The 20,588-nt window shown below is 36.9% G+C and overlaps 1 protein-coding gene across 3 annotated transcripts in view; it reads right to left on the bottom strand.

Annotated features, from left to right (window-relative positions):
• Positions 1 to 367: 367 nt before the first annotated feature.
• Positions 368 to 20,588, bottom strand: part of LOC137969628 (protein arginine N-methyltransferase 5-like) — a 27,135-nt gene continuing 6,914 nt past the window's right edge. Inside the window, exons 2-23 of one of the 3 annotated variants that reach the window (XM_068815986.1) lie at positions 17,388 to 17,444; positions 16,955 to 17,070; positions 16,669 to 16,754; positions 16,079 to 16,210; positions 14,733 to 14,798; positions 14,298 to 14,341; positions 13,521 to 13,570; positions 12,987 to 13,097; positions 12,333 to 12,388; positions 11,406 to 11,453; positions 10,156 to 10,197; positions 9,942 to 10,013; positions 8,347 to 8,424; positions 8,103 to 8,161; positions 7,109 to 7,231; positions 6,814 to 6,898; positions 6,306 to 6,396; positions 4,987 to 5,096; positions 2,146 to 2,239; positions 1,202 to 1,318; positions 693 to 757; positions 368 to 583 (exon numbers count right to left, since the gene is read on the bottom strand). In XM_068815986.1, coding sequence (XP_068672087.1) covers positions 431 to 583; positions 693 to 757; positions 1,202 to 1,318; positions 2,146 to 2,239; positions 4,987 to 5,096; positions 6,306 to 6,396; positions 6,814 to 6,898; positions 7,109 to 7,231; positions 8,103 to 8,161; positions 8,347 to 8,424; positions 9,942 to 10,013; positions 10,156 to 10,197; positions 11,406 to 11,453; positions 12,333 to 12,388; positions 12,987 to 13,097; positions 13,521 to 13,570; positions 14,298 to 14,341; positions 14,733 to 14,798; positions 16,079 to 16,210; positions 16,669 to 16,754; positions 16,955 to 17,070; positions 17,388 to 17,444 — 1,855 coding nt within the window. In that variant the 3' untranslated portion in view covers positions 368 to 430. The remainder of the gene's footprint in view (positions 584 to 692; positions 758 to 1,201; positions 1,319 to 2,145; positions 2,240 to 4,986; positions 5,097 to 6,305; positions 6,397 to 6,813; positions 6,899 to 7,108; positions 7,232 to 8,102; positions 8,162 to 8,346; positions 8,425 to 9,941; positions 10,014 to 10,155; positions 10,198 to 11,405; positions 11,454 to 12,332; positions 12,389 to 12,986; positions 13,098 to 13,520; positions 13,571 to 14,297; positions 14,342 to 14,732; positions 14,799 to 16,078; positions 16,211 to 16,668; positions 16,755 to 16,954; positions 17,071 to 17,387; positions 17,445 to 20,588) is intronic. The other 2 variants (XM_068816053.1, XM_068816124.1) reach the window with 2 other exon arrangements.

The raw sequence follows: 20,588 nt of genomic DNA, 5'->3' as shown, positions 1-20,588 counted from the left end.
AATATCTAACGCTAATACAAAGTTCCGCTATCTAATAAAAGTGAAAATAATTTAACCCAGGCCAAAAACCGGAGGTAGGATTAAAGTAAGGTAATTTTTTTCAAAAAAATTAATCAGTACAACGAGTAGATGGTCGCCATTTTAGTATTCTTTTGTTTCCATACAAATTGGCCCTTATGGCCTCGCTTTCAAATGTAAAATTCAAAAGAATATTTAACCTTGAACGAGGCCATAAGGGCCAATTTGCATGGAAACAAAAGAATACTAAAATGGTGGCCATTTTGGAATAAGGTGTATTGCAAGTCCATACTCCAAACTGGCTTTTAGCTCAGCGGGTTAAACAAAATATCTTTGTGAAGACTTCAAGTAAACAATTACAAGAACTTTAATGACATTTCTAATGACATAGATGACAAGGAAGTTTTCGTTGTTAAAGGCCGATGACGTATGACCTTCCTCCTGGGTTATGGAGTGGAACTGGGGAAGGTTTTGACATGCACCATTCGTACCAGACCTTTTTTGGTGTGCACTTTCTCCAGAAATGGCAAGTTATTGTTGAGCCCGCGGTCACATACTGAGGTTCCTTCAAGCAAAATGAAAGCAAAAAGCAAAAAGGTTAAATAACAGGAGAGCTTAAGCACTGAAGACCGAATATACAGCTCCTCTTTTTCTCTGAATAAAGGAAACCTTACCTTAACGGGAAAATAAAATGGAAACCAGCTAAACATCCCTTCCGAATGTGTGTCTGGTTTGATACCTTGGTAAAAAATAAAATATATTAAACGGAGTCATGATAAGGTTGGAACGGAACGATTAAAAAGTCCAGAACAATAATTTGTTCAGCGTACAGAGCGCGGGCACATTCCTTGGGACCACAGACTACGGTATACGCCAATTTCGCTTTCATCATAAATTGGATATCACTTTGCTTATTCTCCCAAAACCCCCGTGGGATAGAAGTATATAGAACCAAAGTGGGGTCAAGTCTATCTAGTTTTCTCGTCTCAAACTACCTCGTGTCCGAATAACCGTAATATTTTATCACTGCATGTTCCCAGTCTTCACAGCCAATGACCTTGTGGCTCATAGACAACCAATAACACAACGTTTCAACTGACCTAACAGCTCAGCTGAGTTACAGACGATGTTAAGCTGCGCGTTTCCCAAACTAGGATAGCGGTATTTAGCGATGTGTACTCACTTAGCGTAACATCCTTGTAAAGTACAGTCTCGAAGTACCCAGCAAAGCCGTGCAAACTAAAACTTGTCTTGGCTTCAAATTCAAGAGATCTGACGCGTGAATTGTCGATTCTATCAGCTGAAGGGTAAACGTAAAACAACAGTATAATGTAGCAAAATTCACGAAACCTGATAAGTTTAAGAAACGGTCCAGATAAGAACGATAGCAACAACGGCAACGAACATGTTGGAATTCAATTGGAATGCAAAAAGGTGATAACTTTTCTATTGTCTGTACTTACTTCTGATTGGTTTAAACAGCAAAAGTTAACGAAACTTCATAAAGCAGTATTACACTCATCCTTACTTTCCAGCCATCTTCCATAGAGCAAAATCTGGTCTCAGTTTGAATACCACAGAAATCGTATGTGGGGAACATGTAAAATTGTAAACGTTTCTTGGCTTTTGTTTTCAACTCTTGTGATTGGTCAAAATCTTTTTAACACAAAGGAAACCCTTTCAAAATGGGCTGTAAATGAATTTTATTGCGTTAACGGCCTTCCTTTAGGTTTATGCATTCGCTGTGTAAAAATGATAACATTCCTATGTGGGAAAAAGCACCATTGCCGCATAAGAAAAGAAATTGCTATCCATCTTACACGGATCATTACTTAAATAGAATTAATAGGGCAAGCTGCGGAAGTCTTGATTCGTTCTTGATGCAAGCGGAAAGCGAAGGATAGTGTTTTTATGCAACACAACAAGCAAAAAACGCCTTTCCAATAGGCTGGTGATGACCAATCTTGCTTCTATCACGCGCGAAGCTAACGCCGATGGTGCGATTCCAGGTGATTTTTTGCCGCATGAAATTGGAACTCACGGCGAATTATTTTCGCTTGTCTTCCTTCGCCTCGTAAAAAAGGAAGAAGGTCCTGCCTATTATAATTTGTTGAAAATATCGCTTACCTCTGTTTGGATGTTCAAACGAAAAGCAAGGTTGTGGGGGTGATATGACTGTAACGTTGTGAAGTCGAACCACATACGGTGTCTCAAATGGGGCCTACAAGCATAGAACAATTGAACAAAACTGTCACGGTAAATCTTAGGGTGCTTATAAGGCAACTTTTAAATTTCTTGAATCCAAGAATCACAAAGGGAGTCAGGGTGGTTTATCTATCGGGCCTCCCACCACTACGAGCCGGGGTTCAACTCTGGCCCCGGCCTGAATGTGGGCTGAGTTTCAGTCCATGTCAACCTGGCTTGAGGGTTTTTCTCCGGGTACTCCGGTTTTCCTCCCTTATCAAAATCGACTCACAGCTAATTGACATCTAGCTGTGGTGCTGTGCTCCGACGTCAAACATAGACTGTATAGCGGCAGCCAGAGGCGCCTTTGTATGCTTTCATCCCGATATCGTGAGCTGCGCCCAATCGAAATTCAGTCCTCAATACTGCAAGTAAAGGGTGATTGGCACTGCCAATTATTATTATTATTATTATTATTATTATTATTATTATTATTATTATTATTATTATTATTACTATTATTATTATTATTATTATTATTATAACCTTTTTAAAATAGCTCTTTAATGTAGATAGATTAGGTTAGTTCACTATTGTTCTTCTATTATTTGGCTGGCGAAGTTATTATTATTATTATTATTATTATTATTATTATTATTATTATTATTATTATTATTTAATAGATCTGTATATACTGTTTGGAAATATGTTTTCGGAATAAATAACTGGTTTTTTATTATTTATAAAGACTGGGGAAACTGAAGTTGCGACCGACCAAGTAGTGGTTAGAGCGGAATTTAAATGACGGTTCACCTTGTGCAAATCCGTTGACTTCGTCATGGAGAACTAACCTGCGATTAGGTGTACTTTTTCTTTAGACAAGGCGCACAAAAGTACACCTGATACAATAATTCTTAACAAGTCGTCTGCTCGTAGTCCAGAATCTGGACTTTACTCTGATTGGCCGAAAAACAAAAGAGCTCTTGGAGCCTCGCTCCGATTGGTTACCGAATTGCAAATCATACGTTAACAGCTGATTAAATTATGGCCCCCGAGAAGAATTAAACAGGAATGATGTTTACGTTCCGTTTACAGCTGCTGTTGGGTCGACTTCAGATTTTTTTTCAAAAATCTTTAAAGGAAGAGCAGAGAGAATGCATCTGAAGAATGGTTTGTCTAAAAGAAGGCATGCTTCGTTCTGCTTCCACCGAATCGAAACGCTTGTAGTTATAGTAAGTCATTTGGAATATATTCGGAAGCAACAAGTTGTGAATCCAAAAAGAACCGAATAAAGCTCAAGTGCCACCATATTTGGCCAAGGGAATCAGCCGAGCTTGACAGAGAAATTCGACATTGTTTACGGAACAATCTGAACAATGGTTTAGTGACACACTTCTTACAAAATGATAGTTGAGTAGCTGCTGCTGGAAAACTGGAATTTCTCAAAGTTCATTTTTCTCATATTTATTTTCATAGCATCTTTTATTGGCATCTCAAATCTTTTAGTTTAAATAAAGTTTATTGTACTGTCGATTGCACCTGATGATAACATGAAGAATTCGGGCCTTTTCTGCGATTTTATCTCGAAATTCTTTGTTCCTTGATGGCTTGAACAGAGAAACCTCACCAACTGTCAAGCGGGATTTGTAGAAATATCTTTGATTTCATGAATAAAGTCTTACTTCGCAGACATTCCAGCTGGAGTGCTATTTTGATTTCGTCGCGTCTTTCCTCGAATCGCAACGTGCAGGTAATTTACGGTAAAATCTCAGTGATTGGCTCACATTTATAAAGCAAGTTTCAATCGAGTGTCGTAAAACCAAAACCGAAGTAATTACTTTGGCCAATCAAAAAGGACGGAGAAAATCCAGTAAACCAATCAAAACTCGAAATAATTTCACGTAGCCGACACAAAGCGCGGGAAAATATGCACGTGCGAGCCACGATTGGTTTTGGTTTCACTTCTGGTTGTTGAAAAAGTGGCGCGAGAACTTTGAACCAATCACTGAGTATAGTAATGCAAAACCAAAGCAAGTCGCTAATTACTTTCGACGCTCAAGTGAAAAGCGCTCTAGCACGATACATACACATGATATCATCACTCTCGACAGGTGGGCGGCAGACGACTCGTTAAGAAATTTGTATCAGGCTTACTTTTTTGCGCCCTGTCTAAAGAAAAGTACGCCTGATCGCAGATCGCTCATCATATTCTCTTCAGTAGCTCAATGGTTAGAGTACCAAGCTAGAGGGTTCAAATGAGCCCTTTGCAGCTGGCGATCACATGGTACAAAAACCGCCACATTGGAGCACTAATTGCGCACTGGGACATTTAAAACAAAGAAAATTCAAATTAAGTAGCTTTGTTTTAGATGTCCCTGTGCGCAAATTACTCTCTAGACTGCAAAACAGTCGTAATTTTTGCGAATGCAAGCGACACGGTAAATATTCAAACAAAAGGTCTGGAGCGAGTGTAGAAACAGCGAGGGAGAATGGGGAGAGACGCGAAACGGGCGTGTGAGGCTCGCGCGCTTCACACACGAGGATCACGTCCGAAAAATGGCAAAAAACGACTGTTTTGCAGTCTAATTGCTCTCCAGTATGGCGGTTTTTGTACCATGTGATGAATCGTCTGCTGCAAAGGGCCCATTCCACCAGCGACTCGGATTTTTTGGCGAGTTCCATTTGGGTGTCACATATTCTTTCTGCCTCCAAGAGTTGATGTATTAATGTAACACAGCTTGATGTATTTCTACTATCAAAGTCAAAATCATTATCATTATTTACCAGAGGCCCCTTGCCGGTGTCGCTGCTTTGTGAAACTTCGTAATGTAACTTGGGCGCAGAGATCGGTGCCAGAAAGGATGTGTATTCACATGGGATGCTGATACCGTCTTCTGTAATAAGAAAACAAAGGCCCGCGTCGTTTTTATTAAAAGGGAACCTACACTCCAACAACAAACGAAGAAGGTAATGCTGAGAATCAAAACTGCCTTATTTTTTTCCAATGAAAGCGTCTGTATCCGCAATAGATGAATTTCAGATTCCCTTCTTTTTGTTTTAAAATTTCCCGGGTGCCACCATGTTGAATAATTATGCGGTGTTATAGCTAAAAAACCCTTTTTGTGTGTGTTGGAGCAATGGGTCTAATCCTAAACTCAACACGTCACCATTATTTAAGATGGCGTGCCACGGAAATTCGAAATTGAAAGCAAGTGCTTCAACAATTTATCTTTTTCTGAAACAAACTCTTTTGTTGAAAAATTTTCGAAAAAAAATTGATTACAATCATTTTGTCCGGTTTCAGTTCTTCCACTCTTTAGAAGAAGAAGACTAACACTGTCAAAAGCAAAAAAATCAAGACTAACAACAAGCAAATGTTTATGATAAATGAAAGAAATGTATATTAGAAGTGCCGGTCACAGAAGAAAGATAGAATTTAAAGCAATTTTTACTTAAAGACAGCTGAAAAATTTCGGAGGCTTCAACCGGATTCAAACCCATGATCTCTGCGATGCCGATGGGGGTGCTATACGGGTGCTCTACCAACTGAGCTATAAAGCTACTCGTCGAAGCTGCCTGAATTTTTCAGGTGTCTCTAATGGACAATTTTTTAAATAGACCATTTTCGAATTCTCACGGATGGACTGGATCTAGCATGAAATGGAGGCTAATGCGGGCAAATCTTTTCAAATGCAAATTAATTTGCTTGCATTAGCCTCCATTTCATGCTAGATCCAGTCCAACCATTAGAATACGAAACTGGCCTATTGTCCAGACCCGGGTTGCTCGAAGCATGGTTAGCGCTAACCAGCGTTAAATACCATGGAAACCTATAGGTTTTGACACCTCTTAACCGACGGTTAGCGCAAACCAGGGTTCGAGAAACCGGCCTCAGGTGCTGGAAAGTGCGAGGAGTTAAGAAGTGAGTAACTAATACAAGCCCATTTGAAAAGGGGGTTAAGGCTCCGATGTAAGTAAGGAGAACGTTTTTCAGAGTAATGATAATAGAAGTTCTGCAATTCCCGATCCACTTTATCTAAATTCGGACTCACTCAAGTAGGCTTTTTAATACTATTCACAAGAATTTGCAAAAGCATGTCCACCTTTTAGGAACCGCTGCGCTCCATCTAAACACTCCGGAGAGAGCTCGTTATCACCGAACGAACCCAACAATTCACTCACGAGAATATCCGCCTGCGAACAAAACAAACATAGGACTCTGTGGTAAAGAACTTCGATATGAGCATTTGAAAGAACACTTAGCTTCGTTCCCAGAAGCGAGTTCAAGTACAAACTGAACGTCTGAGATAGCAAATATTAGTGTTTCCTTTTGTTTGTTTAAGGTAGAAGTGAACTTAGTTATCCAGTTCAGTCCTCTTTAATAATCTGGAACAGACGATTCAAACATTAACAACCCGACATAACTGGCACGATGCATACAAAATTCAATTAACATGCAAAATTAACGGCTTAACCACTACACCAGGCTGACTCCTACAAAGAAAACTAACTTCCACAGGCAGAACTTTGCACTTAGAATCGAGTCAAAGATGAGGCCGAATTTAACTCAGTAGCGCCTCATTTATAATATTTATGGGGTAGAAATCTTACTTTTTCTGGGGCATCCCATTCGCGCATGTCCGATGAAACTACAGTGACATCACCATTCCATTCTTCCTCTTTCAAAGTTTCCAGTCTGAAACAAAATTAAGTTTAAAAATAAGAGAATTGTCAGTAGTCACAGCCTGAGGCAAATTTAGTACCAATGAATCTGGTATCAATGGCCCAATATGGATTTTCAAATTAAAGTGGAACAAAGACACGTGCAGCAGTAGTCGTGGTACCTTCAGTCTTGTTGAGTCATTTAAGCCAACAATTATCAAAATCGAGAGAAATAAATACTTACGTCACTACAGCATTGAAATTCTTCTCCACGGCATAAACTCTGACCTTTCGACCTGACTCCTCCCCCGCTGTCAGTGAAGCTCTGACCAGGGGTCCCCTACCCGCACCCACCACCATAATCACCCTGGAAACAAAGAGACCCTTACTCAGTGGAAGGGGTGCGATAAGCGATACAAAGACATTAAGGATACAGCGGTTTTCAATTGAGTCGAACGTCATTTTGCGAAAACCTTGCTTTTGCATTTTGACCCCTTTATTAAAGATCTAGCGCCATTCTCAGCCAAACGAAGGTGAAATCAAAAGCAATTGTTTACTGTCACAAGGGAAGGGAGAGAGACCTCCGAAAGGATTAAGTTTAACAAAGGGTTGCCACAGGGGGGGTGCATTGTGCCCAAGGCTGTTCACCGTATGCTTGAACCCAGTTGCAAAGACGATAAGTGCTGCTGAAGGATGTCGAATGTCCAAGCCCATCAACAACAAGGTTACAGGTTACAGGTTACAGGTATATTGATGATTTCAAGATCTTCGCTGCATCGGAGAGTAAGCTCGAGTGGGTTATGAAGATGGTCAAGTCGGCTATGGAGGATGTGGGGCTTCAGTGGAACCCAAAGAAGTGTGTGGCCGCCCATGTGAAAAGGGGGGTACAAGTGAGTGGTGTCTCAAGGGGAAGAGTTGATGAGTCGAATATGATGATGGTAAGCAGTACAAATTCCTGGGAGTACTTGAGAGTGTCATGCAGGAGGATAATTATTATTGGTAAGTTTTGAGAAAAGTTGGTGCACAAATTTCAATGACGATAGAGAGTGATCTTCTGAACTTTATGAACAGTGTTCTCTGCAAATAACGTACTGTTCAAATTGTACTGACAATCTTGGAAGGTCCATCATCAAAGTGTGGCTGCCTTTTCTTTTAAACCTTGTCATATGCATACAGGCCGGTATGTATACAATAAAACACTTTAAAGGTATGCAAAAAATAAAACATTTTGAACTAACGTTACAACAGAGTCCTTCTTTTCTTCTGGTACCCTGTCAATTAATGCTTGATGAACAGCCTGAAAATCACAAAAGAAACCTCCAACAGTAGGAACCTTACAAGTATTAGTTTCAAATTGGGTCAAAGGCAGTTACGATAACACATGCAAAACAATGGTTACACAAAGACAGTTAGGAATAACTTATCATTTATTCGATTCAAGTCCAAATGACTGTCAATGAAATGAAAAAAGCAACACCTTACCTTTTGATACTGCCCGTATTTAATAGGATCTCGTTCAAATATTTCATATGTTTGAGACTCAAGATTGTCCATCAGAGGCTAAAAATAAAACAGAAAACACATTAGATTGTGTGGTTGGCTTATAGAACGAGGAATATTCATAATTATTAGCGTTTTCTACTTGGTGTAATTTAAGCGAACTTGTTTTTCACCAATAAAACCATTAGAATGACATAATTTTTTATCGGTACCAATCCTACCATTCGTACCAATGGACCATCGGTTTGACCAGACGAATCGTATCCGGTTGGGTATATTGGACATGTATGTTAGATGACATATAAAATTTACATTTCATACTGAAGTTACAGGCCATTGACGTGATCATCTTTTTAGTTTCCTTTTCAAGGTGAGACTTGATAGTTATACATTCGTTTTGGATATGGGGTTAGAGGGAATGACCACAAGTTTGTTAGTAGATGTTCATGTTTTGCTGCAAGAGTCTATTTAGATACATGTAAGAAGACTATAAAGCTAAAGGGGCCCAGCTGTGCTCCATATCTTTGAAGGTCCATTAGGAGTAGGATTTGAAAGTGATTTACTGAAGTATCCCAGGTAAAAACAATATTTTATGAACGAGCACAGTGAGTGAGCGAAAGACTGTTCTTAACATGAGAAATAAAATTCACATCTTCAAGCAGCCATGTAATTTTTTTTTATCATATAGGGAAAAGAGCCGGGTCCAAACTTTATCCCCAATTACTGCAGCTCGGAGGCTGGAATTTCTTCAATTTTTTGGATTTTTTCTTCACTTGCAACAAAGTCCTTGAATAATTTTAAGTTGTACGAAGTTTTCTTCCTCTTGTTAGCATTTTCTTGTTCCTCAGAGAAGGATTGTATGTCAGCTTCAGAGAATCTTCTCAAATTTATTGCTCGCCATTTTTCACTGACTGTTTGCACAAACAACCATGCAAAAGCAGGAAATGACGTCATCAATATCCTCACTAGTGAGGATATGGAATATACGCCAGTCGGGTCCTAGATGTAGTTTCATATGATTTTTATGAGTGGTGTATTCCTGAAAAACAATCCTGTCTAAATAATAAATAGAGGATATTAAATGGCTGTGTGGGGATACGAATTTTATCTTCGAGTGCTGAAAGTATCTTGAGTGAGAGATACTTTCAGCACTTGAAGATAAAATTCATATCCCCAAGCGGCCATGTAATGTTCTGTTTATTATATAGATATTGATGAAATGTCTAGATTTAAAACACCTTGTTTTAATCATTTTCGAAATGATGAAAAAGTGGTCACCAACCGCTAAAACAAGATATGAAAGTTATGAAAAACAAATCATGATAAGTGTAATTTTGCAATAAAAATGTTAATGTAGTAGAGAAGAATTATATTAAAGCACAAAAGTATCTTACAATGAAGAGGAAGCTCACGTTTTATGGGCTACTCGTGTTCGTTACCATGACGACACCTATATTCCCACGTGTGAAAGATCAAAATGATATGTTCAATGTGCGCGGTGAAGATATGATTTTTCAGCAAAAGGAGAAATCCTGGTATTTCGTCAGTATTATAATAATAAAGAATATTAAGTTTACCTGCAGAGGGCACTGTAGATAATCTTCATATCCTTTGGCAAACTGGCTCACATTGTCCAATTCAGGTTGGGTCTACATAATTACAAAATATTTATCTCAGCAATACTAACTAAAAAAATACAGCAAAGAGAACAAAATTTGCATTTTCGGGCTATTGAGCTTCTCTGGACAGTATAGGGTGGGAAAAGGAAATCTACCACAATGAAATTTATACCTGATACAGATGAGCAAGGTACTTGTAGTATAATCCAACACCCTGCAGAGGAGACAATTACTATTATTTTGTGTGACCTGATGGTTAAGACAACTTTTACAAAGAGAATAAAATTATGGTTGAACTTGTACTGGAGCTCTAGCAAAGGGACGCCAAGTGGAGCACCATACTCATAAGAACCCAGGAGTTGGTTTTCTCATGGTAATCATAGCTAGCAGTATTGCTTGTGGGCGTGCAAGCACGACAAAGTTGCCCAATAATTCAATAACATCCTGTTTACAACGTACATCTTTGATATTGGACATTCATGTTATGGTCAATTGACACCTGTCAAAACAAGGTGTCCGGAATCACATGACCATATCCCGGGCTCAAGTTTAGGGATCATCGAGCTAAGCTGACTGCTGACCAGGTACTGGGCTTTGATTGGATTGCAGGCTGAAGCCAGGTTACATACATACATACATACATATAATTTATTAAAAGGTCAATGAAAAATGGCAGCCATAGGCTAATGTGGACTTTAAAACTAATAAAGTTAAAACAACACAAATTCACAATACTCTTAAAAAACTAAACCAGTTTCAAAAAAGTAAACTGATTTGAAAATTGAACCATAACATATACATAAACAGTGAAATGACAAACATGTACAATGTAGGTTAACTTATTTGTAACAATAAATAACCCAGGAACTCCGCTTTTACACTTGGCTAAATCTATATTCTTATTATTATTATTATTATTATTATTATTATTATTATTATTTCATAACAAACGGTACCTCTTTTTTTTAAGTTAAAAGGAAAATTTATTATTTCATTCCATAATTTCTTGTTACTTTGTACCAGTACCGGTACTTGTCATGCACAACATGTATCAGTGCAACTTCACCAAAAAATCAACTCTACATTTCCTTATGATTTTGAGATTATGTTCACCAGACATTTACTGGGAAAAAGGTTAAGCCATAATTTGGGGAAGAGACTGGTGTCCTTTTCAACTGCTGCCTTTTCAACCAGCTCATTACTGTTTATTTATTTATTTATTTATTACTATTTCTTTTTTTTTTTTTTGGGGGGGGGGGGGGGTGCAGGTCTTTGGACTGAAATAAAGTAATTACTGTTACCAACTGAAACTTTCCTCTTTCATTGCCTATCACAATGATCATAAACTTCATGATCCTAACAGAGCTGGATAGATTATCCAAGTAAAAGATATTTTATAATGATTTTCCCCATTTTTCCTACCTTGTCCTTATGCTTGTTAACACCAGTCAAAATCAGTTGAGTGTTCAACTGCAGAATAATAAAAGTAAGGAATAATTATTATTAATATTGGCATCTGTGCAGTGTTGCAGCACATTTTCTGTCCTCCAAAGTGAATAAAAAGGTTCTAAAAAAACCCACATATATTTGAGATGGAAAAGTTCGTTGAGGTGTGAGGCACTTTCAGTGTGGAAAATGCAGCTAAATTCAAATCAGTCTCAAGCATGTTTTGACAATGGAACTGCCAGAACTGACGATGCTGTTGATTTTGAAGCAAAGTTTTGAATCTTGAGGTAGGGTGAAAAACTGTCATGGTCTAGAAACTTTAGTTGCAGTACTCTTCTTAATTTATAGCTTTCTTTATCTTAACATTGTTTACTCTAACTTAAATGTGTACGACATGGAAACCTTTCACCCAAACAAGAAGAGTTCTTGGAAAAGAAGTTCAAATGGATCACTGATGTTTACAACAACAACAACAACAACACCAAGAACAACAACATATATTACATACATTTAATATTTAAAATGAAAAGTTTGTCCACCCAAATTTAGCAAAGCTACATGTAATCAAGTTGGGTGGAGCAAAGATAAAATACTTAATTAAAACATTTACATATTAATTATATTTAGGTTAAGGGAACTAGTGGCATTTTAAAGACTCTGTAAAACTTGTGTTCTCGTCTCTTTTGTATTGTACATTCTATTTGGGCAACCAAAAAACTGCATCCCTTTCATCGACATCAGCCACACAAGAATAGATTAGAATAGAATAATAATTATTTTTCATCAAAGCTTTGCTTTAATACAGCTACAGAGAAAAAATGAAATCAGAATTATGCAAAGAATCTATGAAAATATTGGTCCTGAAGTTAACCAAATGCAATAAAAGTATGATATACATCTTACCCTAAACAGTCTTTTTATAAGTGCTTGATGTGCCCTTGGCAAAACAGCGAATCCTGCTGGAAGCATGTCAATAATATTAAAACTATTATCAACATTAAGGAATGACTCATCTCATACATGTAGCATAAGCTTATTTATTGAAATTCTTCTCCTTAAGCCTGTCTTAACTTAATGCTACCCAGGAGTCACAGGGTTCACCTTGAAAATGAGAAATGATTTTAATTAATGACTTTTCCATAATCTTAGTTTATTTGTCCATGACCAAAAAATGTAGAGACCCCAAAGACTCAAATGCAGGAAAAAAGGTTACAATGTATTTACAGTATTAGGAGGCAGTGTGGCCCAGTGGTTAGGGCGCTTGCCTTAAGGGGGGGCAGGGCAGTCCAGGAGTCCATGGGTTAAATGCATATTTCAAGGATATCATAAAACTCATTCTTAAATTAACATACTGGTACAGAGTGAACAGCAGGCCCACACTTTACAGCTCAACCTAAGTAGTAACAGAGTCAATACAATCAAGTACATTCACCATGATTAGCAATGCACAAATTGGTAATCACATTTGCTCACTTCAAACTTAACAAAAAATTTATTATCCAGTCTATGGTCCAATTATTTCAAACAAAACATGCAGTTGTGGAAAAAGACCCTGACCTTTCCTGTTTGTAAGAAATAAGCTTGTGGGCAGGATGGCTGCTTTCACTGGCTCTCCAAACCATCTCTCTAGCTCTTCCTCTGAGGGTAATTCAACAGAAATCTCCAATGCTATTTATTAAAATAATAAAATAAAAAGCCAATTACAGAGAAGATAAATGAGAATTACAATACCAAATCTTAATTTTTGAAGAAAGATGATGTTATGTAAGAATCAAACTACATGTACAAAGCACGAAATTGCTTCTAATACATGTATGTTGGTATTGTCTGCCCAAATTTCAAAACAATTTACTGCAGAGAAATTATTTCTCATAAGTAAAAGCATTCCTAAAATTTTTAAATTACAATTCTCATGACACATTTAATAATAATTAAAAACTACCGATTTCATAAATGTGACGAGAGCAGTGCAAGTTTTCCCCACATTGCACTCTGTAGAGTACCAATTAAGTTACCATCATGGCAACCACGCATACACATAAAATTATGGGTAAGGGCAGCATAATCAGAACAAATACAAGTGGAACAAACCTAAGCCAATTTTCCTGCTGTTTGCACATATAGTTCTAAACAAATTCCACCTACATGACAACAAAACAACATTATTATGTTACAGCTCCTCTAACGATAACACTCACTGTTGACTGTAGGTGTAAACCCTAACCCTAAACCCTACAGCTCCTCTTACTAAGTCCATTGGGCTAGTTATTAAAGACAAAAAAAAAAACAGGTGCACAAAAAAATGGCAACATAGAATATTCTCACAAATCAAACTTTGCCATTGTGCTTGACAAGCAAAATGCAGGCTGTCCATGGACACAATTACAGAAAACGAACAATGTGAAATTTCAGAAGACATTATTATTTTGAGAATGGGTTAAAATGACCATTAACAGCAACCAATAATAATTATGCAGAATAAAACTACAATTATTAACTTTATTCCAAAACATCCTTTCTACATAACAGCTATATGATTATTATTACCTACAGTCAACAGTGCTGTTATTGACAACAATCTTAAGTGCGCAACTGAATAAGGCATAAATTACATGTATCTGAAGCGTTTGATTGTTTGACCATCCACGGTTAAATTTTCAACAAAAGGTCAATTAAAATCGAACACGAGCGTCAAGCCACTGCACTTACAGATTTCTTACCATCGCATGCGACATGATTCCTGTGACACGATTCATGTAGCGCGTGACACAATTCCTGTAGCGTGCGACATGAATGATTCGTGTCTCGCGCGAGGGTGGTAACTTACTTTTTAGTGGTACTGTAAGTTAAACTTGGCAAAATAGTTACCATTCCCAGGGATCATTTTTGCACTTGCTTGTTTGAACATCCTCCTATAACAAATTTTAAAAAATCACAGGAACAATAAACTTGTTAGTCAAACAGCAAATGTTGCATAAAGCACAATCAAACATTGAACGTGCAAGTTCACAGAGGCCAGTTAAAGCCATAATTATTATGATAAGTGCTCAGTAAACATCTGAATTTATTATAAAAAATATAAAATAAACTGGTATAATTGTAAAATATACATGTCTTATAACGCTCTTACATGTATCTTTGCAAGATGAGATCGGACATAAACAATGACACCTGGCCGCCTTGGTTTTCTATCTCACTAAACAACCCCAGAACTACATGTACAATGAGAACATAATGACTCTGGAAAAAAATCTAAATATTTTAACTTGAATACAAATCTGTTATAAGTAATCATCAAAATACCTCTTCTTGGAAGAGATGTTTGTCACATTCATCTTCTGGACTCTTCATAGGCACATGCACCCAAACCTAAAGATACATGTACAAGGAAAAAAGAACATCCACACTTCAAAACAGTTAAATCTGGTGTTCCTCAAGGTTCACTATTGGGTCCGTTGTTGTTCAACATATTCATTAATGATTTGAATTTTTGTGTTCCTAATGTCTCATTGCGGCTGTACGCTGACGACACGACTGCCTACCTGTCAGATGTATCTCCCACCATTCTAGAATTTTCCTTCAACAAGGATCTCCAGGCTCTTTCATTGTGGTTTGAGTCCAACTATTTAACAGTGAACTGTTCTAAGACTCAAGCATAATTTATCTGTTGGACCCTGTGCCTATCATTATTCTTTATTTCTTAATAATGCTCAAATAGAATTTTTGCGATCTAAATAAGATTCTTGGAGTAACTTTAGACAAGGACCTATCCTATAAAGAACACATATCAGATCAACTAAAGAAAGCCTATGCCAAGGCTTCTGCTCTGAGAAGAATAAGGCGTTTTCTTCCTCATGATGCAATGATAAAACTTTATAAAGCATTTATATTACCTCATCTCGAATACTGTGGCCCTTTGTTTGTAGGCATAGGTACGGGTCAACGCAACCGTCTCGAAGATGGCAACTGTTATATTTTGAGAACATTAATCGGGCACAACAAGTCAATGTCATACGACGAACTGCTCACTGCGGCAAGCATGACATCTTTATATTGTAGGCGCTTACATCAGGCGTTAATACTTCTTTTTAAATGTCTAAATGGTATGGGTCCTACATATATTGCTAACCTTTTTAAATACAGGCATACACCGTATAGGCCAAGAGGCGAGGGCTTGAATTTGGAATTACCTAAATTTAATTGTAAATTTAAGAAGAATTCTGTCACTTATTCATTAATTAAGTTATGGAACAGTTTGCCTTCTCATGTGCGTCTTTCAAGTGATTCTAGTGACTTCAGAAGTAAATTGCAGGATTGCAGTTTTTTAGAACGTGGCTTATAGTGTACAATTGTAGCTTTTAACTGCTTTTAGAACGAGTTTTAGAGTTTTCCAAGTCACATTTTTAGTATGTGGCTTTTTGTTGTTTTTAAAATTGAATTACATTATATGGATGTAATTATTATAGATGTTATTTATACACGTTCGTATTTTGAACGAGTTTTATAGCTCTTTGGCGTAACGAGTTAAAATAAATGATTGATTGATTGATTGATCCATCTGACCTTCCATTCACCAAACCCCCATTGTAATTACCTACTTTGCCCCACCAATGTTCCTGAAAACAAACGACTATTGAACCTTGACTAACCTGTTGTACATGCATGTCGTGTATACTTGTGTTGATGTGATGAGCAAGATTGACACAGTTGTAACTTTTCAGTGGAACAAGCACGGCAGGAAGACCCAAATGAACTGAATAACAGAGCTCCTGATGTAAGGCCTGTCACATAAGGGAAAGATAACATGTAGGTTGGTGGCAATGTATGGCCACTCCATACATCTGACAGGTCATTCAAGCTCAGAAATGGTTTCATTGTTAGAGAAGCTAAAAAAGTTCTGTTTTTAACTTAACTACAGGTAAACCTTAAAAATGGCATAAGGCATTTCCCAAAGAAATATGGCTCTTCCAATTTACAGAATGCATTATGGAGCAAAAATAACAGCAACATGAAACAGAAAGCCTGGAAATATTAAATTGTTAACTCTGACATAATTTATTGTGAAGACACTTTTTGCTACCCTGACGACTAGGATGCCTGGCATAGCAAATTGCAGCGAATCACAAACTTGTTGTCAAAGGGATAAGGTGGAATAATTTGATAACCACTCAGTGAATGCCCCTTAAATATTCTGGGTTTGCTCACACAGCTAAAACTGAACTTTGATAAAATGACTCACTAGTTCTGAATTCTTTCTCACAGTCTCATTAGTTGAATCTAAGTCAAGCCATGGAGAAATTTTTCCAACAATCAGACTGTTCCAATCTATGGAAATAAAAGTAAAATTAATGGATTGTACATGTCAGTTTTGGTAGATGCAATTAAAGAAAAAAAAAAAGCAACTTTTCTGGGGCAACAGAGTTACTGATAACCCAGTAGTTTCCAAATGTATCACTACAGAATTTAAATGACTTGTTACTGCAAACCAGGTAGCTTTAATAAGATTCTACAAATTGGTCACATACCTTGACTAGAAAGCACCAAATCTGAGCGTGTGAATGCCCCTGTTCGGTTTGGGACTGGATCTAAAAATTCCCTGCGGTATCTTGGATGGCAGATTGGAACACAAATGAAATCAAACCTGGCAAAGTTAAAATAATTATTATTTATTAATAAATAACCTTCAAGGATTGAAAATATATTTATTTACATATTATATAAATCATTGATCCAGGAAAAATATTTGATGAAAACAATAAAGCTGATGAAGATGACGCAACACTAATAGTACCATATTGGTTCCTCTTTATCAGAATTTAACCTTCTGTCAGAATCTAACGTTCATGACCTTTAGTTATTACATCCTCTTCAAAGAGGTTTTGTCCTCTTGATCCTGTTCCAACCAAACTTGTTATGTGCTACTAATTCTGATTACAAAAATACCATAATAATATTAACCTTTCAATCGGCTCTGGGTATTTTCCCTGTGCTTGAACACATGCTTTGGTACAGCTGCTGTTAAAGAAAAAATGGATAAGTGTCAAACTAAAATAGCAGTTAAAAGAACCACTAAATGGGAACACTATAAATTAAAGTAAACACTATTATAAGAATTAAAAGTTATTTTCATGTTATATAATTCGTAATAGAAACCAGGATATAAAGTTGATGAGATTTTTGTGCATGATTGTTAAGGGTATTAAAAGGTGTGTAAAGTGTAAACAGGTGGCTTAAAACTATTTAACAATAATTATTGAATGTAAGTTAAACTACAATTAAAAACCTGCATATATAGGAACCTAGAATTTTTGAGGTGGGCTGAAAAGGTTTTTACGGTATGATCTAGGGTAGTTTTTCACAATACAGGCTGATTAGGTTCTTAATAGGTTCTTAGTGTAACAAATAATTTATTATTGGCAGAAATATTGTATCACTAAATACATACATAACAGTTTAGCACTTGTATTTTCAACAAAATAAATGCTTACAGTACTTTGTTTGCTAAACAATAACAGACACAATAACTTTTTGTCAGTCGTTTCTCACACAATTAAAATTAAATCCAGAATTTTGACAATCAAAATTGGAGTGCTTTTTTCGTATAAGAACCTATTTTTCTTTGCCAGGCTGAACATGTTCTTATATTTTTGGATACTTAAATTCCAAATTTCATCCGGTAGGTTCTTAAATTACAAGGTTCTAGCTTATATGCGGGTTTTTACTGTATTGACGTGTCTATTATGTACTACATTGACTACAGCTTTCATTTTCAATTGGTATCCAAGGAAAAGTTTTCTCCTGGTTTATATCTTATTTCTCTGGTAGATCTCAGTAGATATTAATTAACAAGATGTTATTTGAGGAGTTCAGATTGGAATGGAGCAGGGTTCTTCTCTGGGTCACTCATAATTTACTTTTAAATTTATACACTGTATACAAGTAAGCTCTTGAGACTGTCAAAACTCATCTGCTCGAGGTTCACTGTTATGCAGATGACACCCACATTTACTTTTCATTTAATCCACATTATAGGTCAGTCCAACTTTCACCCAAAAAAAAACCACTTAATTGTTTGTGGATATTGAAGGACAATCTTAAATTGAAGAAGAAACTACAACATGGACGGAATGCCTGTGCAAGACTGATTTTAAAGAACACAAATTTTGCCACATAACACCACTTACATGGAATGGCACTGGGGCGTTACTAAACACAGAACAGAATGCAATGGAACGGAATATACCAGAATAAACTGGAATATGGCAGAACAAGGTGGAATGACTCTGGAATAAAGCTGAATGACACCGGAATGAGATTGAATGAACAAGAATGATACCAGAATATACTGGAACAAGCTGGAATGACACCCAAATAAACCGGTATATAGCTGAATGAATCTGAAAATGCCAAAATTTGGTGTTTTAGTTAGTGCCCACCAATTTTCGGTTGTTTCTGTCAGCTTTTGTTGTGTCATGTGATTCCCTAAGGGAATTGCATGTGTTTTTGCATTTTTTAACATTTGGAGCCCTTCGGTCAAGAGAAAAAATTGACAGGTATATCCATTGCTAAATGAATACTCATGAATTTGTTGTGGAAATGATATGTTTTTTCATGAACAAATATATGGGTGACCCGAAAACACTGACCCCCGGTCCATGGACTACCCCGATGTACTACCCAAACGGACTACCCCCAAAATACTATTTCAAGTGAGTACTATATTGGTCGTAAGCAGCTTCATAATTAGTGCTGAGCCTAAACATCCATTTTAAACCGCGTTGGTCAACAGCATTTAAGTCTAAGTACCCATTTTAAAAAGGTTAGCTTTCAATTATTATTGTTGTGATGGCCGATTACTTCATGTAAGTGAATTGAAACTGGTGCAACAATTATTGAGAGCTAACCTTTTTAAAATGGGTGCTAATAGACGTAAATGTTGTTGACCAACGTTTTTAACACTGTTTAAAATGGATGTTTAGGCTTACCACTAATTGTGACGCTGCTTACGACCAATAATACTCACTGGAAATAGTATTTTTGGGGTAGTCTGTTCAGGTAGTCCATGGACCGGGGACAGTGTTTTCGGGTCACCCCATTTCTATACTCATTCATTCCCAGTCTAGAATGATGAAAAACTACGTTTTGTTACCTTGTCATTCCATTTCACGCTTAAATCAGCATTATCGTGGTGTAATCTTCTGGTACCATACTTGTTCATTCAGTCTCATTCTGGTGTCATTCAGCTTTATTCCAGAGTCATTCCACCTTGTTCTGGCATATTCCAGTTTATTCTGGTATATTCCGTTCCATTTTTTTCTGTTCCCATGTTCAGTAATGCCCGTTATACTGGTTACCAGTTACATTATGTAGATTTAGAATTGAGTTTAAAATCCTTATTTTTTTTTCAAAAGATTCTTCATTGTTTATAGTTCCATCTTATTTATCATCACTTTAATAAAATAGTTTAATTATGCTGGTTTAATCCAAGCAACAACCATTGGTGATAGATCCTTCACTTGCACAGCACAGAAGCTGTGGAACACTACATTGTGCCACTTGAAGTTAGATCCGTCAAGTCTGTTGATGTTTTTAAAGTAAAGAAAAACTGCTTCTTATTTCATTTGGCATTTTTGTCATAGCTTAGGGCTGTAAAACAGCATTTTTAGCATAAGGCACTCTTATCTTGTTATCTTTGTAGTGTTGTATTTGTTATAGATTTTACTTTAATTGGATTATTGTTGAGCGCATTTAAACATTTTATGGAATTTGCACATTGTAAATGGTATTATGATATTATTATCTCTCTTTTCCACAGATTAAATCTGGAAAAGAAACTTTATTTAAGTGTCTAGTCGTTCTAGCGCTGGAGCACTAATTGGGGACACTGTAAACTGAAATATTACAAATAAACACAAATCAAGTCAAATGACGTTGGTTTTTGAGGAGAGGGGAAACTGGAGTACCAGGAGAAAACCTCTTGTTGCAGAGTAGAGAACCAACAAAATCAACCCATATGTGACGCCGGATCTGGGAATCGAACCTGGGCCTGTGACACTGGTGGGAGGCGAGTGCTCTCACCACTGAGCCATCCCTGTATTTTCTCATGTCATCAGGCTACAACTTTACTCTTTACTCACTTGCATCTTCTCTCTTTTCAAC

The sequence above is a fragment of the Montipora foliosa genome, chromosome 1 (genome assembly GCF_036669935.1).
Source record: "Montipora foliosa isolate CH-2021 chromosome 1, ASM3666993v2, whole genome shotgun sequence".
NCBI lineage: Eukaryota > Metazoa > Cnidaria > Anthozoa > Scleractinia > Acroporidae > Montipora > Montipora foliosa.
This window is presented reverse-complemented; position numbering and strand designations above follow the sequence as displayed.